This window comes from Oncorhynchus mykiss, chromosome 14, assembly GCF_013265735.2.
Source record: "Oncorhynchus mykiss isolate Arlee chromosome 14, USDA_OmykA_1.1, whole genome shotgun sequence".
Taxonomy (NCBI): domain Eukaryota; kingdom Metazoa; phylum Chordata; class Actinopteri; order Salmoniformes; family Salmonidae; genus Oncorhynchus; species Oncorhynchus mykiss.
Window position 1 is genome coordinate 20365158 of NC_048578.1, and position 26361 is coordinate 20391518.

At 41.8% G+C, this 26361-nt stretch overlaps 4 protein-coding genes and 1 non-coding gene across 12 annotated transcripts in view; 4 read left to right on the forward strand and 1 right to left on the reverse strand.

Annotated features, from left to right (window-relative positions):
* LOC110488975 (septin-6) overlaps positions 1–9699 on the forward strand; it is a 42060-nt gene extending 32361 nt beyond the window's left edge. The window contains exons 9-11 of one of the 8 annotated variants that reach the window (XR_005035954.1): positions 465–655; positions 1793–1852; positions 8299–9699. Coding sequence is in view for 6 of the 8 variants with exons in the window: in XM_021561480.2 (XP_021417155.1) it covers positions 465–655; positions 5929–5953 (216 nt within the window). In the remaining 2 variants the exon portion in view is untranslated. Of the gene's footprint in view, positions 1–464; positions 656–1792; positions 1853–2525; positions 2571–3705; positions 5068–5928; positions 6197–8298 lie in introns of those variants that run through there. The other 7 variants (XR_002468504.2, XM_021561483.2, XM_021561482.2 and 4 more) reach the window with 7 other exon arrangements.
* Positions 9700–10335: 636 nt separating this feature from the next.
* LOC110488977 (NF-kappa-B-repressing factor) lies at positions 10336–15564 on the forward strand. Its single transcript, XM_021561487.2, has 3 exons — positions 10336–10819; positions 12374–12498; positions 12640–15564. Exons 2-3 carry the CDS (start codon positions 12408–12410, stop codon positions 14877–14879), a joined length of 2331 nt encoding a protein of 776 aa, XP_021417162.1. The 5' UTR covers positions 10336–10819; positions 12374–12407; the 3' UTR covers positions 14880–15564.
* A 182-nt stretch (positions 15565–15746) lies between these two features.
* On the reverse strand, positions 15747–20904 carry LOC110488978 (ubiquitin-conjugating enzyme E2 A). The gene is made up of 6 exons (XM_021561488.2): positions 20639–20904; positions 20232–20312; positions 19975–20000; positions 17180–17269; positions 16951–17039; positions 15747–16776 (listed from the first exon to the last, which is right to left on the reverse strand). Exons 1-6 carry the CDS (start codon positions 20680–20682, stop codon positions 16648–16650), a joined length of 459 nt encoding a protein of 152 aa, XP_021417163.1. The 5' UTR covers positions 20683–20904; the 3' UTR covers positions 15747–16647.
* Positions 20905–24936: 4032 nt separating this feature from the next.
* On the forward strand, positions 24937–25008 carry trnae-uuc. Its single transcript has one exon. It is a non-coding gene; the product is annotated as a tRNA-Glu (tRNA).
* A 567-nt stretch (positions 25009–25575) lies between these two features.
* Positions 25576–26361, forward strand: part of elf1 (E74-like ETS transcription factor 1) — a 79804-nt gene continuing 79018 nt past the window's right edge. The window contains exon 1 of the mRNA XM_021561490.2: positions 25576–25965. The gene's annotated coding sequence lies outside the window, so the exon portion shown is untranslated. The remainder of the gene's footprint in view (positions 25966–26361) is intronic.

Below are 26361 nucleotides of genomic sequence, written 5' to 3' on the forward strand. Positions count from 1 at the left end.
TATTTATCATCATTAGTCATTTAGGTCAACATTGGATCATTCAGAGATCCTCACTGAACTTCTGGAGAGAGTTTGCTGCACTGAAAGTAAAGGGGCTGAATAATTTTGCACGCCCAATTTTTCAGTTTTTGATTTGTTAAAAAAGTTTGAAATATCCAATAAATGTCGTTCCACTTCATGATTGTGTCCCACTTGTTGTTGATTCTTCACAAAAAAATACAGTTTTATATCTTTATGTTTGAAGCCTGAAATGTGGCAAAAGGTCGCAAAGTTCAAGGGGGCCGAATACTTTCGCAAGGCACTGTATCTCTGTTACTAGTTAACGCTTTAATTCTGCCATCTCATCACCAATCCTACCAACCTAAGAAGAACTAGGGTTACATGTGCGACATCTCTGTTTGCTACAGATATCACACCTAAATTAGTTTCTATCTGAGATGTAAGTCTTCTCCCTCGCAACACAGCTGCACGAGAAGTTTGACCGGCTCAAGAAGCTGCACCAGGATGAGAAGAAGAAGCTGGAAGACAAGAAGAAATCCCTGGATGACGAGCTCAACGGGTTCAAGCAGAAAAAGATGGCCGCTGAGCTCCTACAGTCCCAGGCTCTGCAGGCAGGGGGCTCCACCACACTCAAGAGGGACAAGGAGAGGAAAAAGTAAGTGTCTCCGGCGTTCACCTCCCTACTACTCACACAGCAGGCAGTGTTCAGGGTCGTGTTCATTAGGCACCCAAACAGAATAGAACAGACTGAAACAGGGAGGGACTCCCTGGACCTGTCAAATGAGAAACGCTCATTTTCATGTTTAGTTCGAAACGCTTTAACATGTTTCATGTTGCCTGCCTTAATGAACACAACCCAGCTATACTTGAGGATTCCTTAGGGATACTAGACTGGAGCAATCTGATCTAGGAGGATCAAAGACCAACTGGATAAATTGTGACTATAGTGTTTCCCCTAGATTGTTTCCCAGGCTGAGCGCAAAGGCCCCCAAATCAACATTCAGGGCCTCATTAACCAAAATGAGGGGTGCCCCGCCTATACAATAATAGGGGAACACTGGGTCATTCATTCCACTTAGAATAGGTGCCATCCAAAATGATGTAATACTGTCCTTCCCTATCCACGCATGTGTATTTGGTGATACAGAGAGTGGGATGGACTGATCAAAATAGAAATGTGATTTAATTCTGTGCTGTATGTATGTGGACCACTGTATGCTGTTGTTGCATCACTGCACCTCAGATATAAAGAAGTCTGGCACACACCACACCTAGAAAAACGACAAACTCCTTATCGAAGCTTTCATTTGCCTTGTGTCGATGCATTTCCAGGAACGCTTTGCCTGACCGTTAATGTCACTGAGCACTGAGTGGTTTCTCTCCACAGTCTAATGGATGAGTGATAATCAACGGAACTGACTGATTATTTTGAAATGGAGGAGCAATAGATGTCGTGATGCTTCGCTTAACAGTCTAGCAAGCCTTTGCTCTTATTCCTTTATAACTATGGTATAGAGGTGGACTTGCTATTCTTCTACAGAGTAGAGCACTATATCTAGTAATATCCTAAACCAGATTCATCTAAATTAGACTTGGTATTACAGGAATCTGATTGTATTTACCCTACACTAGGGACACTGCTGGTATAAGCCTATATGCCATAGGAATGTTGGTTGTCATTTTTACAGCTTGTTTTATCTGTAGTATAGGGCTGCAGTATTAGGGCCATGGTGACAGAGTTGTTGTCGTGGGTCCCTTCATGTTGGTAATCACTCCTGGTTGTGTATTCAAGCTGATGTGAGCCCTGTCACCGGCCCCGTTAGAAAGAAAGAAGACACTTGCACTGAGAAAGGTTTTTTAAAATTCTAAATGATTTTCTTTACAGTTCTTCTGTCCTTTCTCTCCACTATCTCTGAACTCTGGACTTTTCCCCCTGCCAGGCAGCTGTTTTTCCACCTCACATGGTTCACTTTACTCTACTCCCCATTCACTTCATGTCTCTGGGTTACTGATCAAAACATTATTAGCCAGTTTCCTGGACACAGATTAAGGCTTGACCTAGACTAAAAAGCCTAGCTTCATCTTGTCTGAGAAACTGGCCGAATGAATGATAGTTAAATACTTCCTCGTTTGCTAAACCTATGGATCCCAAACTTGGAGCCTTTCTATTTCCTTATCTAGTGCAAAATATAAGCCTGTAGATAGCTTATGCTACAAATTAATGTTTTGTTCAGGAACCAAAGGACATGAGCATGGCATGTTTTAGTGAGTGGTGTAGATGTGACATGTGTATGTGTTGCCGCGTTCAAAACAACTCGGAAACTGACATTTCCGACGTATAAACTGGTTGTAGAAAGATGAGGCCCAAGTTTCCCACTTTGAAAATATCTAAATCAGCCAATAGAAAGCTCTACACAAAAAAACATATTTAACTCTGAGGTTCCTAGTTTCCAAGTTGTCTTGAATGCACCATATTTCTCCTGTGAGTACATGTGTCACCTATGTTCATCCATGCTGTTTTACAGTTAACTCCTCCACTTGCTGCATGCTGCATGAGGCATCTTGTCCTGGTAAGGCTTGCATACTCAACTGTTCCCCTGGTAACCAATGACAAAAAGCACATAAATCAATGTTTAAATACATGTTAATCAGATGTGAGTTCTACACATAAATGAGAAGGGAGTCCTCAAATTATAATTAGAAATGTATTTCAATAAGTATTTTAACTTCTAGCAGCTGGTAGAAATGCAGGCAACAATATGTCTACTATCAACACCACAACAATCTGCATTTGTGGTCCACCCTGCCCAGCCACTACACAAAGAGACATTCAGAGTCCTGCAGAAACTGCAGGGTCACGCTAGTGCGCTGTTCAGCTATAGTGCCAATCCTTGTGTACAAGGATTTTCTATAGCAATGTTTTTGTTGTTGATCCTTCAGCTATTTGACACCCACCTCTTTGTTGATACAAAAGAAAAACCCACTGAGAGATACGCTATTCATACAGCCTCAGCCATACACTCATCAACAGAAAGGGTTCCAAAATAGTTATTCGGCTGTCCCCATCTGTGGTAGTCCATAAAGTAAGGAGCCTTGCACAAGCCCAAACGGCAGGAGCCTATCTCCTGTTTCTGTAGCGTTGGTCAGCTTGGACACCTGGACAACACTAGTCTATCACAGGACCTTACCCCCAATCCTTGATGCTGAATGCCAAGCAAAGACACATCAGGTCCCATTTTAAATTCTTTGGTATGACCTGGCCGGGATGGAACTCCCAACCTTCCAATCCCAGGGCGGACACTCTAACCACAAGGCCACTGAGTTGGTGTGGTGTCTATTAGCATACCAAGTCAATTTAGTTTCAACAGACACTCTAAATCTCCCCACCCCCATTCACTCATAAGTCCTATAAACAGTAACAACCTAAGTGCATGTTCCTTTTAACATTACATTTTACCACTAACATGAAGAATGTGATTCTGTCATTTGATTAAAAAGTATGTCTATCACAGGAAGTTGGTGGCACCTTCATTGGCGAGGACAGGCTTGTGGTAATGGCTGGTTTCCATGTGTTTGATGCCATTCCATTAGTGCCGTTTCGGCCATTATTATGAGCCGTCCTCCCTTCAGCAGCCTCCTGTGGTATCTACCAGTGTTAGCGTTAACCCCTAGAAAGCAGTAATGGTCCTTCTCTCTCGTTTCCAGTTAAGGATTCCTGTAGGAATGATTTTTCACCCCATCCCTGGCAGTGCCATGCTGTTCTCTGTGCCCTCCAGCCCTCCCCCTCTCCCCTATTCCAAACCCCACACAGGCCCCTGCACTGTGGAAGATTCCAGCCATTACTGTGAATGGGAATCCTTGACTCAAACACATCCTTTTTGCGCTAAAGATGCTTGTTTTTGTACGTTCTTTTTGTTACGAGCCATCATCCTCTGTTTGCCTGTTTGCTTTCTGTTGGAAAGTATATTTATTTTCTTGTTGTTTTTGTTGTTGACCTGTTCTGCATGACTGAGTGTGCTTTTTACTTTTACATGCACAACTACTGCACAACTACTGTTGTGACAGGCAGGAGTTTGTGGAGGCTAAGGTGAAATGTATATCAGCTGTGGTCTGACCAGGCCAGTGGAGTGGGTGTGTTTGTGTGTGTGTGGACACATGTTTACTATACTTGTAAGCACCAGAAGTCCTCTCAATAATAGTAAACCAACTAAAATTCAGAGAAGTGAGGACATTTTGTTGGTCCTCACTTGTAATATGACTATTTTAGGGTTAGATTTTGGGTTAGAATTAGGGTTAGAGGTTAAGATTAGGTTAAGAGTTGAGGTTAGGGAAAATTAGATTTTGAATGGAAATCAGTTGTTGGTCCCCCAAAAGACCTCACTAGTATAGTAAGACATAGCTGTCTGTGTGCGTGCTCATTAGCATCTTCCGATCCATGTTTCAGACCACTATTCTACTCACTACCAGGGTATAATCAACCACTCCAATAGTATGACATTATGACGATGTGCGCTGATATCGTGTTGCAATATAATGTGTAATTATTGAAAATTAAGATACTATTATTGTATGTTTTGAATGAGGGCATGTTGTCCACCACCTATCAAGAGAGTAGCCTAGTTCCAGATCAGTTTGTGCTTTTTCCTGCTCGTAACATGGCATGAATAATGAGCGACAGGGAGTTGGCATGATAGCACAAACAGACTGGCACTCAGGCTACGGAGAGAGTGAGTGTTAATCAACTTCTGATGTTATTTCATCTTAGCCTGGTGCATGTGCAAATATGAATGATTTCTTGTCATGTCTTTGCCCATTCCTCATTGTTTTTCATATACTGTACGCTATCTGCATACTTGTTAGCTTTTCACGTTTGCACATTTTACACAAATGTGATTTTGTATATTTCCAGTGCAATTGTGACTTTTAGATTTTTTTCTACATATAACATCATATTTGAAGCCTTTTAACCAAATAACAATAATGTAGGGATCAGTATTGCACTTGTATCAGTGTTACACAAAAAATACTTCATCTCCAAGGGAAATAAAGAGGGAATTTCACCAAATATTTCAACTGTGGCCACGATTATTGTGTATGAAATATTTAATGAAGCAGTAACATAGTATGTAAGTGGGTTCTGCATGTGAGGATATTAGGGTTTCACATTCTGATTACAGTTGAAAACACTAGCTTTGGTCTACATATTTAACTCTCATTCAAGGTTTTTGAGATATCACACCATTGTTATTGTCAAAACAACTCTCCTTACAGAGCTTTACAGAGCAAAATTGTCTGCTAACCTGAATTCATAGGGCTGGATCCTAACTTGGGATATGCGCATGTAACTTGGAATTTCACATAAATCCTGAATTGAATTCAGTGGGAGACTTGCATGAGCATTTTAGCATTCAGCCTTATACTACTGCACTGCTTTTGTCTGAACAAACTGAGCCAGCAGTCATTCTCCATCCCTCCTGGAGAAACAGGATAGGAACACTCCTTTATTTGGCAGATAAGTGTCAGTGCCAATGAGATTGTTGGGTTTTATTTTCTAATCCACTTCCTTCACATCTGTATCTTGAGGACAGGGTGTTGTTTATCAGAAAAACATTTCCACCCTCCAAAAACATGTCTGTGTGTCCTTGCTCTATATAATCATGTGGGACAGTTGGTCTGACGAGTGTCCACAGATGTAGGTCTTTTGTTTCCATCTAAATGCATGGAAAAACATTCTTGTACAAGGGTGTAGTAGGTATGGTTTACAACTTCTCACAATCCCTTCTCAAGTTGCTCTTTGTCTCAACATTTCTGGGGAACTGTTGTCCTCAGCTCTTTGGGGTGGCAGGGTGTGCCTTGGTGTGTGGTGTCATTCACACCCTGCTTCAGTCCTGCTGTTCACTGCTCTATGTATTTACCTTTCCTTTGCAGTAATCCCTGGCTCTGCACTGAGTAGGTGCTTCCACCCTCAAGCTTTGCTAAGGGACCAGGCTTTGTGGGTAGCCGGTACCCCAAGGCTGAGGAGAGGCATTGTGGACCCTGGTTTAAAAAAACATGAATCTGCTCTATGTACTAACTAAAAGATACCCCTATACAGTTGAAGTCGGAAGTTTACATACACTTAGTTTGGAGTCATTAAAACTTGTTTTCAACCACTCCACAAATTTCTTGTTAACAGACTATAGTTTTGGCAAGTCGGTTAGGACATCTACTTTGTGCATGACACAATTCATTTTTCCAACAATTGTTTACAGACAGATTAGTTCACTGTATCACAATTCCAGTGGGTCAGAAGTTTACATACACTAAGTTGACTGTGCCTTTAAACAGCTTTGAAAATTCCAGAAAATGATGTCATGGCTTTAGAAGCTTCTGATAGGCTAATTGACATAATTTGAGTCAATTGGAGGTGTACCTGTGGATGTATTTCAAGGCCTACCTTCAAACTCAGTGCCCCTTTGCTTGACATCATGGGGAAATCAAAAGAAATCAGCCAAGACCTCAGATTTTTTTTTTAGTCTGGTTCATCCTTGGGAGCAATTTCCAAACGCCTGAAGGTACCACGTTCATCTGTACAAACAATAGTACGCAAGTATAAACACCATGGGACCACGTAGCCGTCATATCGCTCAGGAAGGAGACGCATTCTGTCTCCTAGAGATGAATGTACTTTGGTGCGAAAAGTGCAAATCAATCCCAGAACAACAGCAAAGGACCTTGTGAAAATGCTGGAGGAAACAGGTACAAAAGTATCTATATCCACAGTAAAATGAGTCCTATATCAACATAACCTGAAAGGCTGCTCAGCAAGGAAGAAGCCACTGCTCAAAAACCGCCATAAAAAAGCCAGACTACGGTTTGCAACTGCACATGGGGACAAAGATCGTACTTTTTGGAGAAATGTCCTCTGGTCTGATGAAACAAAAATTGAACTGTTTGGCCATAATGACCGTCGTTATGTTTGGAGGAAAAAGGGGGAGGCTTGCAAGCCAAAGAACACCATCCCAACCGTGACGTATGGGGGTGGCAGCATCATGTTGTGGGGGTGCTTTGCTGCAGGAGGGTCTGGTGCACTTCACAAAATAGATGTCATCATGAGGGAAGAAAATTATGTGGATATATTGAAGCAACATCTCAAGACATCAGTCAGGAAGTTAAAGTGGGTCTTCCAAATGGACAATGACCCCAAGCATACTTCCAAATGTGTTGCAAAATGGCTTAAGGACAACAAAGTCAAGGTATTGGAGTGGCCATCGCAAAGCCCTGACCTCAATCCCATAGAACATTTGTGGGAAGAACTGAAAAAGCCTGTACAAGCAAGGAGGTCTACAAACCTGACTCAGTTACACCAGCTCTGTCAGGAGGAATAGGCCAAAATTCACCCAACTTATTGTGGGAAGCTACCTGAAACATTTGACCCAAGTTAAACCATTTTTAAAGGCAATGCTACCAAATACTTAATTGACTGTATGTAAACTTCTGACCCACTGGGAATGTGATGAAAGAAATAAAAGCTGAAATAAATCATTCTCTACTATTATTCTGCCATTTCACATTCTTAAAATAAAGTGGTGATCCTAACTGACCTAAGACAGGGAATCTTTACTAGGATTAAATGTCAGGAATTGTGAAAAACTGAGTTTAAATGTATTTGGCTAAGGTGTATGTACACTTTCGACTTCAACTGTATGTATATCACTGCTGCTCTAACTATATGTGCTCACTATGTGGCTTAATCTTAATATCTTGTCTATGGCTATGCCTTTTGTCATGTCGTGTGTTTTTGCTGTGCTGACTTTGATGATTAATATCAGCATTTGCTCTTTGTTTCTGTAAGATTGACATTTCTGGACTATGTTGTTGTGCACGTCTTGGTAGTTTTTCCATCATATTAGGTTTATTAAAATTGTCCATGTTTGATTTATTAAATGACATTGAATACCCTTTTGGGATTTTCAGAGGACGTAATATCTGCTGCGAGCAGTTAATTAGACTTGTCTCGATGAAGGGATTAAGCTATTTATTAAATGTTTTAAATCAGTATTATGCTCAAATCGAATTAGTCAGCTATATTATGGTATTATATTAGTAGTTTTTTTTACGACACTGGCCGTACATTTGTAATGTAGTTTGAAGTACAGTAGCAACTATACATGCCTTAGGAAAACCCAAATACTTTCTGTCTTTCCTCCCAAAATGTCAGTAATCCTTGTTTCTTATTTATCTTGAACCTTGCCTTCTGGTAAGCACTGTTGCCTGGGCCTCTCTTGTAACTTTGCATTTGTCTCTTCCTCTCTCTAGCTTCTTTTAATCTGTCTTGCCCACCTGTCTGAAGAGGGGATTGCAGCTTCAACGAGAACTAAGCACCCGTTTCCTCTTCCTGTCTTTTCTCTCTGCGTCAACCTTTTTTAACTTCTATCTCATCTGCTTTGTTGACCATGGCCTAATGTGGGCTTCACATGGTATTTTTTGGATAGTTTACGTTTTGTCACCTAATCAAGGTATACTTTGGCTAGTGGGAGTCCTTCACACTTAATATTTTGCAGCTCCGTCTTGGTGTATGAATGAACAAAGCTTTGCTCAGGTAGGATTCTAAACGGTTGTTCAAGAGAAACACATCTAATCAATAGTTTCATTCTACCAATTGTAACAGAGCCAAGGCTCTGGATTAATTTATATTTTTCACAAAACTATCTGAATTTCATTGACAGTTAATTTTAAGGAAGTCTTTATGTAATAACATTCAATCATATATTACATCCATTTTGAGAAGGGCTTATTCTGTTTGAAATAACCGATACTATTACAAATAACCTATATGATTAATGTGCTCCTCATTCAAAGGGGGAGTTAGTTTTGAATACAAATAGCATAACCCAGATCTCAATAAAACACTGATAAAACCAAAATACATTCATTTGGTGATTGATAGAGCAAAGTGTGACATCTAACCTTACATGTGTGACTAGTAGATACTTTTGTCAGTTAAAAAACAAAAGACAACTGCGATCCAAAACAGTGTTATTTATGTTCACTGCATAGGTTGTTTCATTGCAACTTAGAAGAGCCAGAGCCGTATTCATGTCAAGCACTTATTTAGTGAAAACACTTTTTCCGTTCTGAAATACCATGTAGGTCACATTTAATGCCCCTTACACATTGTGCTTTAACTACCATCACCCTATTCTGTATTTTGCATGTCTAATGCTCTTTTATTTCATCACTTCTGTGATCTTGACCTTTTGCTCCCATAGCTGTTTTCTCACCTAACAGTTCCGTCTTGCACTATTTCACATTTGGTGCTCTATATTGTTTGGATCAGTTTTATCTTGTGTATTACTCCTTGTTATACCCTTCTCCACAATTTTCAGCATCCATATTGCCAAATATTACAATGAGATGGAGTTGAATCCTAGGTACAGATGGAAATATTTGTATAATTTATAAGGATATATTTTGTGTATTGGAAGTGGAGACCTGTTTATGAGATATGATCTTTGGATGTGACTCTTCTCTCTGTGTAGTTACATTTTGGTGTAAGAAATTGTCATACATTTTTCTAGCATCTGCCATAATCACCCCTCCTAGTGAATTATCTGTCCACACCACAAATGAATTATGAAATATTTTATTGTAGTTTCATTCCATTGATGTACTTTTTCAATAAAATTATGAAAATAAAGTGTGCATTTGTTTTGTTAAGCCAAATTACTTAGTTGTGCAAATAAACATTGGTGTTGTATAAATATTCACACATTGAAATTTGTTTTGTTATGCCAAATTACTTAGTTGTGCAAATAAACATTGGTGTTATAGAAATATTCACACATTGAAATAAGCCCACATTTTTGGTGCACTTTGAAAGTAAAGAGGAAGACTGACACCTTCTGGTTCTCAGGTGGAGCGCATGCATGCGGAAACATTCCAGACGCCATGATTTTAGATGGACTAGAAAATGGAGGGTTGTAAAAGCAAAGATTTTTATAACTAACCCCAGAAAGACCACCACACGTCATTTTCAATGGGAACAAATGAGGTAGTGGGCAGAAGAATCAAGTAGGGAGGCAGAGCCAAGCACGAGGCAACGATATCCTATTGGCGCGTTGTAGCAGGTATTTGCATATTTCTGTTAGGGAACGCCTGCTTTGTAGAGTGCGCGTGTGCAATAGTTCAATTCGCCCTTGCACTCCTAAACAACCAACATTTTTTTTTACAACTTTGGCAAAGGGTAAAATCTACAAAACGCAGTCCACTCCGTTCGTATCATATAGTTTTGGGAGCAGAAAACGGTATTGAAATCAAATGTTTCATCGATGAGAAAATGTCCATAATGTTGGAAAAAATGAATCCGCTCAATATTCTCCCACTGTCGACTATTGGGCTTCCTCTCACCACCATATGTGGCAGTGAGTGGATACGCCAACCGAATGCTTCACACTTATACATTCGCTGAAATATCTGTCTCATTGTTCTATCTGTGGTTATATGGGACGTTGACGGGTTGTCACTAGTTACTACAGCTACAAAGTCAATATTGGCTATATCGTAAAAATGAATGAAAACAAAAAATAGCTTTTTGATCTTAATTTAAGGTTAGCAGTGTGGTTAAGATTAGGTTTAAAATCAGATTTTAAGGAAATAAATAGGCGATGTTGGTGTTTATCCATAATTATGACTTTGTGACTGTGATGACTACTGACGACCCCCCCGGATGTTATGGTGATGACCAAAGGCGAAGCCGCTCGTTAGACATTGAACTATGTTAGTGGAAGACTGACACTAAGGCCACAAAGAAACATCGGACTTATTACTTTGCATTGAGGTAAGTGGCTAATATATTAATTTGAGCTAAAAACAATTCGACAATTAGCTATCTGTCTCGTGCTCCATATCACATTCCCGTGCAAGATGATGCATCAATATTTTTTCAATGAGCTAGCTAGCTAGCCATCTTTGCTCGTTTACTGCGTCACTTGTTTCGTCTGCTAAAATCTGGTTTACTTTAAAATAGATTGTTAGTTATACCATTTAATCTGTAGACAACTCAAATTAGCAAACGAAGACTTAATTGTGTGCGTCAATGATAACGTAGTTAGCTGTTATGCTAAAGTTAGCTAGCTAGTTGCTATGTAGCGTGCTAGTTAACTCGGTAACGTTATACCAAAGACAGTACAGTATGAAGATAGGCCAAAACTGCTTCTCCAATAGAAATCCCAGATCTCACTTGTTGGCGATGTCATGGCGACGTTGGCTAGTTAAGCTCATGCGTAGAAACACGTCATCGGTGCTAATGGTCGTCTCTTGCATAACTGCGCATGCACAGGCTGTTAAATCATAGGCTCTCCGTCAATGTAAAGTTGTTTTTGACGAAAATGAAAACGTGTCAGTTTGTCACTTTCACGAGGTTGGAGTAATAACATCTTCAACTGCTTAAGACATTGGCTTGAATCTAGGTTGTGTCTTTAGATTTTGAGAAAATTAACTAAGGAATAATTGTTCACTTCTCAAACCCTGGTCTGTTTCGCAAGCGTTCCGGCGATGTTGCCCCTCTGGGTTTAGAAATTCTGTGGTCATACTTCGTAGGAAATACGGTTTTGAGAAGTTGTGCACACAAAGGATTCATAATTAATCAGAAATGTAGTTAATGTTGCCATAAATAATAGCATTTTTATCCACATCAGTCTGCCTATTCTTAGCTAGTTATCTAACGTTAGCCACAACATTCATTCTTAGCGACTCATGATGGTGGCCTTTCTGTCAGCTGGGGCGTATTCATTATGCTGTCTCAGTTGCAAAACGTTTCTCAAACGAAATGGGGAGGGGGCTACTTGACTTTGTCCAATAGAAACATGTCTGGGTAATGATTACACTCCTGGTAACGTTCGCTAATCTTCTTTGTTGCAGTCTGTAAACTGATCTTGTTAGCGAGCACTAGTTATTTTTTGCCATCATTCCAATAATTACCTTTACAGAGCCAAGTCACTGTCAATGCGTTTCGAAAGTGAGAAACGGTGGTTGGCCATAAAATAATTTATTGTGAAACAAATGCAAATTGAAAATTGAGCAGCCTCAGTAGTTCTCGTTGTTCATGTGGTGCAGGATGGTCTTCTCTGCCCACAAGGCCTTTCCTGACACCTGGATAAGGACATAGGCGTACCTTGTCGGAATCATGGCCTAATATGAACCTGTGTTCATATGTAGCCTACAGATTTGTTTTTAGCCCTCAGTTTGATGTGGGAATTATGTGGGAACAAAGGTTCTTTCCCTAATAGAGTATTTCCTGTAGTAAAGCCACGTTAACTGTTTTACTGTGCTAGCATAGAAATACACATTATGCTTGTTTACCTTTTTTATATAGCTCTGTTTTCTTTTAAAGGTATGGCTCTGATCTGAGGTGAGAGGTGCTGGACATGGCTGAAAGGATTAACATTGGCGAAATGCCCTCCTTTGACCTGGTTCCAAGTGCTGAAGCAAAGAAGCGACCCAATTCATCAGATGGCAGTGAGTGATTTTGGTTCTTCAAATTGAACTCCTTGCCACTGTTTTAAAGTATTTTTCTAATTTACTGGAAGATGAAAAATTACTCATTGATTGTTATACGCTTGTCATTGATTGATTCTCTGTTTTGTTCTTTAATGTTAGGAGAAGAGCCAATGAGGAAAATGCCGGTGTCCAAATTTGGTTCCAGACCACGATTTGAGCCTGTGCACTTTGTTAGTGGTGGCAGCAGTGGCAGGTCTGGCAATGATGAGAAGGAGAATGACAAGGAACGCCGTAGGAGTGAGGTGAACAGTGTGAGACAGTGGGACTCAGACTCTGACCGTCCCTCTTATGGCAGCAACCGAGCTCCAGACTCCTCTGCAGCTAGGCCTGTGTTCGACAGAGTTTCATCATATGGTTCTTCAGACTCTTGGCGGGATAGAGAAAGAGATAGAGACATACCCTCAGGTAGTACAAGTGGTTTAGGTAATGGAAGCCAAGGATCCACCTCAAATTATATGACTAAAATGCAGCAGGACTACTCGGCCAGATACGAGTTCCACAGCACTAGGCATCCGGACACATACGCTCAGGCCCCTAGATTTGATGGATATGGAGGGGGCAGTCGATCAGGGGGCTGGGGGGCTTCAGGACGCCAAGGCCTTGGCTTCAGGCAGCAGGACAGACCCACATCCAGCAGACCATTCAGCAGAGTCTACAGCAGCCCAGGGAGGAGCAGCCCCTCATCTGTCTCTGGGTCTTCTTCACAACCCATCCCCATATCTCAAGCCGTGCTGGATGAAAAGCAAAGGCTGATCAATAGTGTGGCATCCGCCATAGCTGTCACTTTAAGAGACCCTGCGTTCATGTGTGGAGCTGAATCTCCTAACTACAATTTCATGCTGAGCCGTAGCATCCAGGCCTGTAAAACCAATCCGGAGTATGTCTATGTCAACCTCAAGGATATCCCTCCAGCAGACCTACCCAAGAACAGGAAAGTACCGACTGATGGCTATGCCTGTGAGCTGAGATGCCAGTGTGTTTACCTTGCTACTGGCTACTCTGGCAGCAAAAACGGGGCCAGGGACCGTGCTTCTGAGCAGGCTATGAAGCTATTCTTTAAACTGGTGGAGGTCCGTGTAGTGCAGCGCAAATTCAAACACTCCTTGGTCAATGATATTGTGGTCTGCCAAACGCACTGCCCTACCCCTGCGTTTCTACCGGCACTGCGTAACCCAGAGGACAAGCCGACGCCTAGCTCCAAGGGTCAATACGAGCCTGACAAACGCAAGCACTGGACAGATTTTGTCGTTGTTGACAACGCTCATGATGCCATCTGCATTCTTAACAACTCTGCCGCCTTCAACCGCATGAAGATTGACTACAAGTTCGACGTGGTCCCCAACAGCAGTGCATGGCAATGTAGTGTGTACTTGCAGGATGCACTGGTGGCACAGGCCAGGGGAAGTAAGAAGACGTCTAAACATACAGCAGCTGAAGAGGCAGTGAGGAAACTACGCATGAACCAGGCAGCCCGGCAGCAGCAGCAACAACAACCACAGCAGTTCTCTCGAGGGAACCATCACTCTGACCCGTCGGGTGGTCGTTTCGGTAACCAGGGTGGTAGGAAGAAACACTTGAGCGAACTGGTCATCCTGGAGAACTCGGACAATGCCATCTGCATCATCAATGACACTGCCCAGTTCAACAAGGTATCTGCCGATTACAAGTTCACAGTGCTACCAGACCACCGCTGGAGGTGTGAGGTGTTCCTGGAGGGTCAGTATGTAGCGGCAGGCATCGGACCCAAGAAAACGGTGAAGCACATTGCAGCAGAGGAGGCCCTGGCCACACTCCGGCAAACACAGGCTGTGGTGAAATCCAACCTCAGGAAGGAGGGTAATGCTGACGCCCTCTCTCGCCACCAGATTCTGACTCGCTCTGGTGAAGAGTCCTCGAGACAGGAGATCAAGGAGGACAATATCGGGAATCAGCTACTCCGCAAGATGGGCTGGAAGGGTGGCGGATTGGGCCGGGAAGGGGAGGGCATCTCTGAACCCATCAAGGTCAAAGAGCAATTCTCCAGAGAGGGACTGGGTATGGACATGGACAAGTCTGGGAATCAGCTCACCAAACGGAACATCGAGGACATCATCCGTAACTATGCCAGTTCAGACCGCCAGGACGACCTGCGCTTCTCCACTGAGCTCAACAATGATGAACGCAAGCAGATCCACCAGATATCCCAGAAGTATGGCCTGCGCAGTAAGTCATACGGCCAGGGCAGGCTGCGCTTCCTCATCGTCAGCCGCAAAGTGCACAAAGACCAGCTCATTGGCCAGCTCCTGCAGGAAGGGCAGGTGGGACGCTATGAGCTGGTGAAACCTCAGGCCTCACACTGACTGGATATGTCATAGCTCCAACAATACTTACCACAAAAAAAAATCACACCTGATCTGAGAAAAGTTTCTGAATGTAAAATGTTTCAATCTTCTAGGCTTGTCTTTCAGAGAAACACTTGTGGTTTCTGCATTCCTTTTCATACAATTGCATATTTTCTGACATTGTATCAACGCTTCTTGTGTCATTCCACTATTTTGTCTTCTGTCAGCTTCAAATTTGCACAATATGCTAGTCTTGAACTGCTTTGTGCTGTTACGGTTGATTAGTGTTGTATCTTTTGACAGAAATCCTCAATTTCTAGCAAATGTTTTTCATGGCTACAGAAATAGCCTTAACCAGCAGAATGCCTGCCATTTCACCTTCACAAAAGTTTCATTAGAAATGTATATACTGTTGGCATCACCTCAGGTGATGACAGGTGTAAACATCTGTAACTATGTGCTGACATTGAAACATCCATGTCACAATACTTGTAATGTCCCCCCCCTCAGATAGTTGAGAAGATTTACAAATAAACTGCTTCCATGACTTGAATTTGATCTTTGTCACATGGTAAAAGTGCAAGCTGTGATCCCTTTGGAATGTCAGATGTATAAGCCTGTGTGAATACAGTTCACTCGTCTGCTTGTTTTCACAGCTGTAATAACGCTAATTAATAAATTAAGTCTACTGTCTGGACTTCAATATGTGAGTTGACTGGTGTTATTAAAAAAATGTTTTCTTAATTAACTGCTATATCAGTGGCAATTTGAACCATACCCCTCCACTGTTTGCAGCAATATTGTGGAGAAAAGGGAGGGATCTGAGTGAGACCAGCTGGAAACTTAGTAAATCGTGTCACTCCATCATCCCTCAAGAAAAGCATGTTGAATGTATCATTTTTATTTACAAGACAATGTACAGTTTGAATGGTGTTAAGGACACTGCAACATTCCCATGTGGTATTCGTAATTATGTAATGATACAAATAAATGGAACTCCAAGTAATTTGGGTATCTAAACCATAAGATTTGAGCATTAAGTACAGACAACCTTTGCCTTGATACATTGAGTTCTGTGCATGAGAAAACGTTTACCACAAATTCTCAGAGCAGGCAATTTGTCAATCATCATAAATATGCTTTTGCACTAGTGTTACAGGACTTGCATTTAAAAGTGCACCAAGTATGTGCCTTTCCAAAACACTTGAGTCCTGTTGGAGATATCATTCAAAGAGCCATTCAATTCATAAAACAAAGCCCCAACAAGAACATGGGTTGTGCATGTAAAAAAGGTAGGGTTTTGAAATTGACATTGGTTGGAAAAAAGTCCATGACAGGTGTTCATCAAATTGTTTCTTAGTTGGAATACTATAGCTCCAAAAAGGCAACCATGTGAAAGCTAGAAACAAAAAAGTCAAACCACAGCGAAAACCCTCAAACTTCTGGACATACACAATTATCTGAACCAATACAGCAAAATCACACTACAAGCCAAAGACTTAAAACACTAAAATGACAAGAGTAACTCAACCCCCCCCCCCCAGTACCTTTATGTGCCAGGATAAAAAATAAAAAAATGGGGATAAATTACATTGTAAGTAACCTAGACATAACAAGGTACATTTACTTTGATGTGCTCTTGTCCAGGAGGAGCATTATGCATGAAGAGAAACAAACATACTGCAGAGAAAGATTCAAACCATGTGTATTTCATTTCCTTTGAGATATGTTTCTTCTGTTCTCTTTTTGACTTGAGGCTGGATATTGTTCATACTTTGTGAGGGGGTCAACAATCACGCCAACTCTGTTCCACGATGGCAGACACCCGCTTCTCGTACTCCCGCTTGTTCTCCTGATATAGCTGAGCCGCCTGGCTGTTGGCTGGGCTGTTGGGATTCGGCTCATCCAGTAAAGACTAAGACGATGAATAGTAGACACTTCAGTAGCAATAGTATTCTGGCACCCTTGACTAGATTTTTTCAATTCAAAGTTTCAAACACTGTTATTTGAGAGAAAAAAATGTAAGCACAAAAGGAGCTTTATACAATTCAAGTATTTCATGACGATTCATGGTTAATGCTGTGTATACCTGTATTGAAGTTAGAATTGAAGAAACATCATAAGTTGGACTCCAGCGGTTCTGAAGAATGTCCAAGCATATACTACCATCTGCGTAGACTGCACAACACAGAACATACATTTACTCCATAACAAAGACTGGTGGATTGTCTTGTTGACAAATATTCAGCTGTTCCACTATAAAATGATCCTGTAAGCAATAAGCATGTTTCTAAAAAAATATATTTTTTTAAACGTACCGTTTGGATGAAACATTTTGGAGACAAAACGCACAGTTGGAGGCTTATTAGGGTATTCCTCTGTGAATTCTATTGTGAGTTTGAAAGTTCCTGAAAATAAAGGATATGAGAATATTAATTATCAAGTGGCCACTAAAACAATCAATCACACAATGGTAACCGGTTAGCTTGACAATCACCACAAATGGATCTGGGACCAGGCCAAAACAGAATGGCTTAGAACAAATTCAAAGTTGTCTTGCTGCAAAATGTTTTGAGCAACCAAATAGCATATTGTAATTCGCCACTAAATTGTTACCATTTCAATAAAATAACATATACACATCCTAAAGCACAAATGTACATAAATGCAACTCAATTAGGGACATTTGCTAGAATGGAGGATTACTGGTGGGTCTGATATGCATATTCGTTGACAGATGATGTCAAACAGATACAATCCCCTGGTTTTGACCAACAGTTAACCCATATTTCACAGGATTCATTCACTTTCTGGCAGGCAGTAATCTCATCTCAGCAATTTAACAGGTCAGCTGGATTATTGTAGTAGTTCTGATAAGACACCACCTGGTCTACAATGTCAAATCAAAAAGGTTTATTGGTTGTGTACACAGTTAAGCAGTTGTTATAGTGGGTACAGCAAAATGTTTGCGTTACTAGCTCCTAACAATGCAGTACAATGTCAAACAAGTACACAAATAATTAAAACAAATATTTAGAAAGAATCCAATCAAATTTTATTTGTCACATACAAGGTTAGCAGATGTTCATGGGAGTGTAGCAAAATGCTTGTGCTTCTAGTTCCGACAGTGCAGTAATATCTAACAAGTAATCTAACAATTCCACAACAACTACCTAATACACACAAATCTAAAGGGGTGAATGAGAATATGTACATGTAAGTATATGGATGAACCATGGCCGAGCGGCATATGCAAGGTGCAATAGATGGTAAAAAAAAATACATTGTATGTATATATGTAAACACTATTAAAGTGGCATTATTTAGACTGCATTGTATAAAGTGACTACTGTTTGTGTCTCAATGTAGGCAGCAGCCTCTGAGTTAGTGCCTGCCGTTTAGCAGTCTGATGGCCTTGAGACAGAAGCTGTTCTTCAGGCTCTTGGTCCCAGCTTTGATGCACTGACCTCGCCTTCTGGATGGTAGCAGTGTGAACAGGCAGTGGCTCGGGTGGTTGATGTCTTTGATATTTTTGGCCTTCCTGTGACATCGGGTGCTATAGGTGTCATGGAAGGCAGGTAATTTGCCCCCGGTGCTGCGTTGTGCAGACCACACCACCCTCTGGAAAGCCTTGCGGTTGAGGGTGGTGCAGTACCAAGCTGTAATACAGCCCGACAGGATGCTCTCAATTGTGCATCTGTAAAAGTTTGTGAGGGTTTTGGGTGACAAGACAAATTTCTTCAGCCTCCTGAGGTTGAAGAGGTGCTATTGCAGGAGCAAGATGACGTCGTTGTCGGATTTGCCAACGGGAGGGCGGGAGAGGGCTTTGTATGCATCACAGAAGTTAAGAGTAGCAGTGGTCAAGGGTATTGCGCATGCGCAATCAATATGCTGATAGAATTTAGGTAGCCTTGTTCTTAAATTTGCTTTGTTAAAATTGAGTTCCTGTATGTTGTTATGATTACACCATGAGTCGTTAATCATAAAGCATACACCCCACCCTTCCTTTTCCCAGAGAAGTGTTTATCTCTGGGAGAAGCCCGATGGCTGAACTGATTCTGACAACATATCAAGAGAGAGCCATGTTTCCGTGAAACAGAGAATGTTACAGTCTCTGATGTCTCTCTGGAAAGCAACTGTTGCTCGAATTTCGTCTACCTTGTTGTCAAGAGACCGGACATTGGCGAGTACTATACTCGAGAGCGGTGTGCACGTCTGCGAAGCCTGGCCAGGTGGCCGCTTCGTCTGCGGCGTTGTTGTTTTGGATCGCCTACTGGAATTAGCACCATTGTCCTGGCTGGTGGTCCGAACAGAGGGAAATTGGTAAATTGATGTTGCTCTTATATCCAATAGTGCTTCCCAGCTGTATGTAATAAAACTTAAGATTTCCTGGGGTAACAATGTAAGAAATAATACATAAAAATATATATACTGAATAGTTTCCTAAGAACTCGGTGCCATGCTGTACTGTCAGAACAAATCCAATTAATACTGTAAAAGTAATCCAACTGCAATCTATACATATACACTGGGTGAATTTAAACAAAATATATTAAAACAAAATGGCACACACAGCAGTAGATATACAGTGAGCTATGTCAAGCATTCAATATAAATAAATGTGATGTGTATAAACAGTAACTAAAATGCAATGTACAGTAGTAGAAATATTAGTATAAACTGTTAAGAATACAGTATTTAAATACAGCAAAAGGCAACATTGATAAAATGCAGGAAATGAGCTTCCAGACTAGAGACCGGAATATAAATATATGTGAATGGTGTGTACAGCCAGTATGGACAGTATATGAATAGAAAAGGTGTGTAAAAGCAGTAATTATATAGGATGATCATGAGCCATGACTAGAATACAGAGTATACACAAAGTGAGTAAAACAGTATGTAAACATTAAAGTGACCAGTGTTCAATGGCTATGTACATATGGCAGTAGTACTAGTACTGCTAGTCTACGTACTGTTCCAACTAACAGGTCTCCCATGCAATTAAATAGTCCATATCATGGTACTGATCACTTCCGTTTGAGTTGTCAAACACATGCACAAGAATGTACCAGCTACAAAAAAGGAAACGCATAGCTAGCGAGCTATTTACCATCTTCAAAAGGTGTTCCCTCTGGGCTGGGGAAGAGAGAAAACAGTTCACTTTAGATATCAAACTAACATTAGTTTGATAACTTTAATATGCTAGAGACAAGAGGTTCAATGTTAATTTCTTGAAAATTAACAGATAATTCATTATACCCTACTTCGGATACATGTTACGACATGTCATTGATTTTGCGGGTAACGTTAATCATCTATTTCTAGCTATCTAACGTTAGTTACTACTTTTATAGTCCAGTCACTTACCCAAAAATTACGGCATTCCATACCATTATATTGTTTTCCGACGGGGCTCCACTAACTCCTGCAGGAGGGTCCTCTTGAAGCCTGAGAAATAATATTATTTTCGATGCTTAATTAGTAAACGTTAGTAGTTCGCAAGTTAGCTAATTAAAATAGGCTAACGTTAGCAGTAGTAGCCAGGCCAGTTAACTACAACTTCCAAATATTCAGCTGTAATGTTATCTTTACGTTAACAATCCATGTATTAGTAACTTATTTATCACGTAGCTAGTAACTTATGCTATCCAGTAACTGTTAACAGATGTTTGATAACATTTCGCAACAAAAAAAACAATTCAGCTAGCTAGCAAGTCAGACAAACGCTTCACCTAGACTTCCAAGCGAGCTAGCAAGCTGCTCCTCACACATACCGCTTAAAATCTCTCATTAAACGTCGTCTTGCTGGAGTTGACATCTTATTCAGTTGAACTAAAACGTACGCATATGGTTGCAAGTCACACGTTTTGAAACAAACGATTTTCACAGTAATGATTATATTTCCCACGAGTCTTTCTCCCCCTCAGACAGGAGCTGGCTGGGCTAGCCACTACTAACGTTACCACTCACAAGGAAAAGAGGGGTGAGTATTGGTATGGTTCTTTTTTTCTTTATTTGTTTCTTCTTCTTCTTCTTCTTCTTCTTCTTCTTCTTCTTCTTCAAGATTTGTATGGCGGATCGGATCCAACTTTTAGGTGCATACACCGCCACCTACTGTACTGGTGTGGGAAGTAATTCACGGATTACCTACATTGCATTCTTGATACGGTGATACAAATTGGGAAAAAGGAAAATTGCCAGTTTTGGAAAAAGTACCCACTTGTCATACTTGAGTAAAAGTAAATATACCTTAATAGAAAATTACTCAAGTAAAAGTGAAAGTCACCCAGTAAAATACTACTTAAGTAAAAGTATTTGCTTTAAAATATAGTTCATGTCATGGTTCCACCTGTCACCAGAGGGCGGCAGAGACCGTCCTAGAGACGGTTGTCCTTTGCAGAAGCTTGAATTGTTAACCATGTGCGTTTGTTTCCTGAGTGAGTTTTCGAGACTTAGATTTTGTTGGTTTTTCAAGTTTACTGTGATCCTGTGGCTACCATTTCTCAGTAAAGTATTATTTTTATCCTTAACCACTGATTCCTCGTCTGGTCTCTTCTCTGCACCTGGGTCCAATCTTACCACGTCACAGCAAGCTTCTGCCTCAACATGGACCCAGCAGAGATCACCCAAATCCAGAATGCTATAACCCAACAAGGAGCACTGCTGGGGCGGCAGCAAGAACAACTCACACAAATATCAGAGACCCTCCGGGCACTTACCGATTCCCTCCAACAATGGCCTAACCCAGGAAGAGCCAATGCCCAAGTCTCATCACCCAGTTTTACAAGCGTCACCGTAGTTATTCCAGGGAACCTGCACCGGGAATCCAAGATCCCAGTCCCCGAGCGGCATGACGGCCACCCGGGAGGATACAAGGGGTTCCTCACTCAGTGCTCTCTGGTGTTCGAGCTACAGTCCTCCTCGTTTCACACCGATTGGGCCATGATCGCCTACATCTCTCTACTCTCGGGCAAGGCCCTAGTGTGGGCAACGGCACACCCAGTCTATGGACGAGAAGCGGCAAGCCATTTGTTCAACCTCTGCCAAGGGGCCTGACCAGTGGCTTCGTATTTGAGTTCCGCACCCTCGCCGCACAGAGTAGGTGGAACACTGAGGCACTGGTCACCGCTTTCCAGCAGGGTCTGTTTAACTCCATCAAGGATGAACTGGCCGCTCGGGAAATGAGAGAGGACCTCGAGTCCCTGATAACTTTGGCCATCAATTTCGACAACCGCATCCGAGAATGTGTGAGAGTGGTTCTCGCCAACGGAACGCAAATACGATGTAGGCAACCGGGAGCTCTTGGCAGTTAAGTGGGCCCTTGGGGGGTGGAGACACTGGTTGGAGAGAGCACCTCATCCTTTTCGTGAAATGGACAAACCATAAGAATTTGGTCTCCATTCAAGAAGCCAAGAAGTTGAACGCTCGCCAGGCTAGGTGGGCTGTGTTCTTTAATAGGTTCAACTTCACACTAGCCTATCGCTCGAGATCCAAGAATCAGAAAGCAGACACCCTGTCCTGCCAACATGATGTCTCTAACAAGGAGAGGGTGTCACGCCCTGACCTTAGAGAGACGTTTTATTTCTCTATTTGGTTAGGTCAGGGTGTGATATGGGGGTGGGCATTCTATGTTTTGTGTTTCTATGTTTTGGCCGGGTATGGTTCTCAATCAGGGACAGCTGTCTATCGTTGTCTCTGATTGGGAATCATACTTAGGCAGACTGTTTTTCCACCTTAGTTGTGGCTAGTTGTCTTTGTTAGTGGCCTGTATAGACGAAGTAAGCTTCACGGTCGGTTCCTTATTCTTTGTTTTGTTGGCAACATTTTTATAATAAAAATAAATGTACGCTCACCATGCTGCAGCTTGGTCTGGTCATTTCCACCCTGACGACGGTCGTGACAGAGGGACTCAAAGCCCATCATCCCCAGCTCCCGCATTGTGGCCCCCGTGATATGGATTATTGAGACCACAGTCCGACAAACCCAGACCCGAGAACCTGACCCCGGCAGGGGTCCCACTAACAGACTTTATGTTCCGCGATCAGCCCGTTCCTGAGTACTACACTCCTCTAAATTAACTGGGTATCCAGGGGTTAATCGGACACTGGAGTTCCTGAGACGGAAATTCTGGTGGCCCAACATGATTAAAGATGTGAGATCCTTTGTTATGGCCTGCTCCACCTGTGTCCAAAGCAAGTCCTCACGACTGTGACTGGCTGGGTTACTCCAACCCCTGCCCATCCCCAGCCAGCCCTGGTCCCACCTGTCTGTAAACTTTATCACAGGGTTACCCACATCCCAAGGGCTTACCACTATACTGGTGGTCAACAATCGGTTTTCCAAGGCAGCCCATTTCATTGCCTTACCCAAGTTGCCCTCAGCGAAGGAGACCGCTGATCTCATGATTACCCATGTCTTTCGACTATACAGACTTCCCCAATACATTGTCTAGGATTGTTGGCCCCAGTTCGTCGCACGATATTGGAAAGCCTTGTCGGTGAGTCTCTCCTTGGGGTTCCACCCACAGTCGAATGGGCAAACGGAGTGGGCCAACCAGGAGTTGGAGGAGTTTCTCCTCTGTTTTGTCTCCATCCCAGGCCAGCAACTGGAGCAAGTTCCTCGTCTGGGCAGAGTATGCTCACAACACACTGCCGAACTCGTCCACTGGACTGTTCGCCGCTCAAGTGTCAGTTCTGGTTCGACCCCGCCTCCCTATTTCCTGAATAAATAGGCCGAAGCGGGGGTGCCATCAGCCGAGGCGTTCATTAGACGATAGCGCGATCCTCCTTGCTCCACTCCTCTGCCCGAGACCAAGGCAAACCGTTACCGAAGGCCTTTCGGGCTCCTCTGACCGGGGCAACGGGTGTGGCTGTCCACCCGTGATTTTCCCTTACAGGTGGACTCACGGAAGCTCGCTCCACGCTACATAGGACCATTCAAGATCCTGAGTCGCATCAACCCTATCGTCTCCAGCTTCCCAGGTCTATGAGGGTCTGTCCATCCTTCCATGTCTCCCGTTTCAAGCTGGTAAGTCCCTTCTCTCCCCCCACAACTGCACCTCCGCCTGCTCGACTTGTTGATGGTCCCCCGGCCTACACGGTCCGGCGTCTGTTGGAGGCTCGTCGGGTCCAAGAAACCCTGCAGTACCTGAATTTGTTCTTAACTGACTTGCCTAGTTAAATAAAGGTAAAATAAAAAAACTGGGAGGGCTTCAGCCCTGATGGATGGGTGGGTGGGTGTGGGTGCCTGCCCGGGACATCCTGGAGGAAGGAATGATTTTTAAAATGGACCACCCTTGGCCGGAAATTCGTCACTCCTTCATCATGCCATGATTGTGTTTTCAGCCACCGGTAACTTGTGGGTGCTTCATATGCACTACAGTCAATTATGATTGCATGTCTACATATATTAAAAATATAATTATTAATAGATGCCTACTGTATGATAGCTAGCAAATTAATTAGCTAACTAATGTTAGCCTTCCTAGCTGGAACGTCTGAATAAGGAAAATGTTTTATTTCTACAATTTCCAAAAGATAACCAAACAAAAACATTTACTTAGACCGCTGCGCTACTCGGGAGCCCATATAAAGTGTTTTTTCTCAACGTTGCCGGGATGTTACGTGTCCTACTTATAGTTACTTAAATTCGACACTCATTGACCTCCATACAACAACAACTCGTTTGGTGATCGAAAAAACGCAACCTGCAGGAGAAGACAGATGTTGGGCTCCCTCTTGCTTCGCCTCTTCCTCTCTGTTTATAGCTACTGTTTTTTAGTACATGGCACAAGTTACATGAAGTCGACACTAGGTGGGGTTGAATTGACATGGATAGCAGAAATGTGGAGATGTGTTAAATTCAGACTTTTTTAAAACAAGGTTACCTACAGGCTACCTATCTGTAATAATCTAGAACATTATAATGGTAGAACTTTTTATACAATGACCCTAAGGGGCTATGTAGGCCCGTTTAGGAGAGTCAGCTAACTATAACTGACGTATTTACAAGTATTACTATTCCTCTACAGGTCAGATATAAATCTATACGTTTGCTTTTATGACGTATCTATTCCCATATGGTCTAGCGGTTAGGATTCCTGGTTTTCACCCAGGCGGCCCGGGTTCGACTCCCGGTATGGGAATCAATTTTTTTTAATATGGTCTCGTTCATGAAAAGCAACAGTTGTTTCACAATAAATTGTAAAACTCCTCACAGAGAGCAGGACCAGTGTTTTTATCAGTAATATGCTAAACACTCTGCAACAACATCTGAAGTCTGGAATGTATATTTTTCAACTGGACAACACAGTTGTTTATAAGATTAAGTACATTCCCGAAGAAGGAAATGTACCGAAAACGCGATCCCTCTGAAGTGGGCGTGATTCAAAATGTACTGTTATTTTGATATTCTAAGGGACAGTGTGCATTTATCTGTTTCAATGTATCAATCTGAGCCACATGCTAGGCGTTCTATATTTAATGTTTTTTTAATAGGCATGGAATTCCATAATGTTCGCGATTGTAAATCTAGTTGGTGATAACACAATCTGCTATAGAGAATAATTCTAATTATAAAAACGAAGTGTCTATATCATTTTCAGTTCAGTTGAAATTCAGATAGGCCTAGTTTATTCTAGTCTATACCGGTAAGTTTTTAGTCTTCTCAATAAGAGTAACCAACATAACATTATTTTTTCATAACGTCCTGTTTCTCCATAGTTTTTAATGCTAAACAATCATGTTTTATGGTTTCTTTTACGCCTGTTACGTCAGGTTAGGGAAAATGTGACTGGTAGGAATTCCCCACGCATCAGCTTTCCGTAAGAAAAAAATAAGAAAAAAAACTGTGTAACCTTTCGTCAAGCACGAGAAAGTAGTGAAACTGGAGTTGCCTCAGTCGTTGTACTGTACCGATGATGTCGAGCTTTCATCTCACATTTGAAGAATTACATCTTTTTGGGGGAATATTACCAAGATGTTGATAAGTGCCTACTGAAGATATTTGGCTACTGTCCGATGTTGATGAAGCCATCATTCATGAGGCGTAAAACATTGGAATTTTAAACGTCTGACGCTAGGCTATAAGATAAGGACTAAAGGTGAGTCTTCGCTACTCGAATAGCTAATGATGTACTTCTGTTTTTTTTAACGCTGTCTTGACGATTAGTCTGGAATGTGTATTAATCTAACAGTTGTGTTACCACCTCCCAAGCAGTCCCTGCCAAGCAGTCCCTTATTTTCTAGAACCCTCCCTTTCAATACGTTTATGAGAGTTATTTAGTAACGTGTTATATTTATTAAATTTATTTTCATATAGCATACATCAGGTATTTATTTATGTAAATCCACAACAAAGTAAATAAGAAGTTTATACTGTAGTTTATACTGTATATTCACCTAGGCTACTACAGATATGGACTACTTTAATTTCTCAACTTCAAGATTTCTATTAAACCAATGTTCTGCCACTGACCCCACATTTAATGTGAAAAGCC

Coding starts and splice junctions, on each gene's coding strand:
- LOC110488977 (XM_021561487.2), top strand. CDS start 12,408: ATGGCTGAAAGGATTAACATTGGCGAAATGCCCTCCTTTGACCTGGTT. Junction 12,499..12,639: donor ACCCAATTCATCAGATGGCA/GTGAGTGATTTT, acceptor CTTTAATGTTAG/GAGAAGAGCCAATGAGGAAA.
- LOC110488978 (XM_021561488.2), bottom strand. CDS start 20,682: ATGTCAACTCCAGCAAGACGACGTTTAATGAGAGATTTTAAGCG. Junction 20,313..20,638: donor TTAATGAGAGATTTTAAGCG/GTATGTGTGAGG, acceptor ATTATTTCTCAG/GCTTCAAGAGGACCCTCCTG. Junction 17,040..17,179: donor CAAAATGTTTCATCCAAACG/GTACGTTTAAAA, acceptor TGTGTTGTGCAG/TCTACGCAGATGGTAGTATA.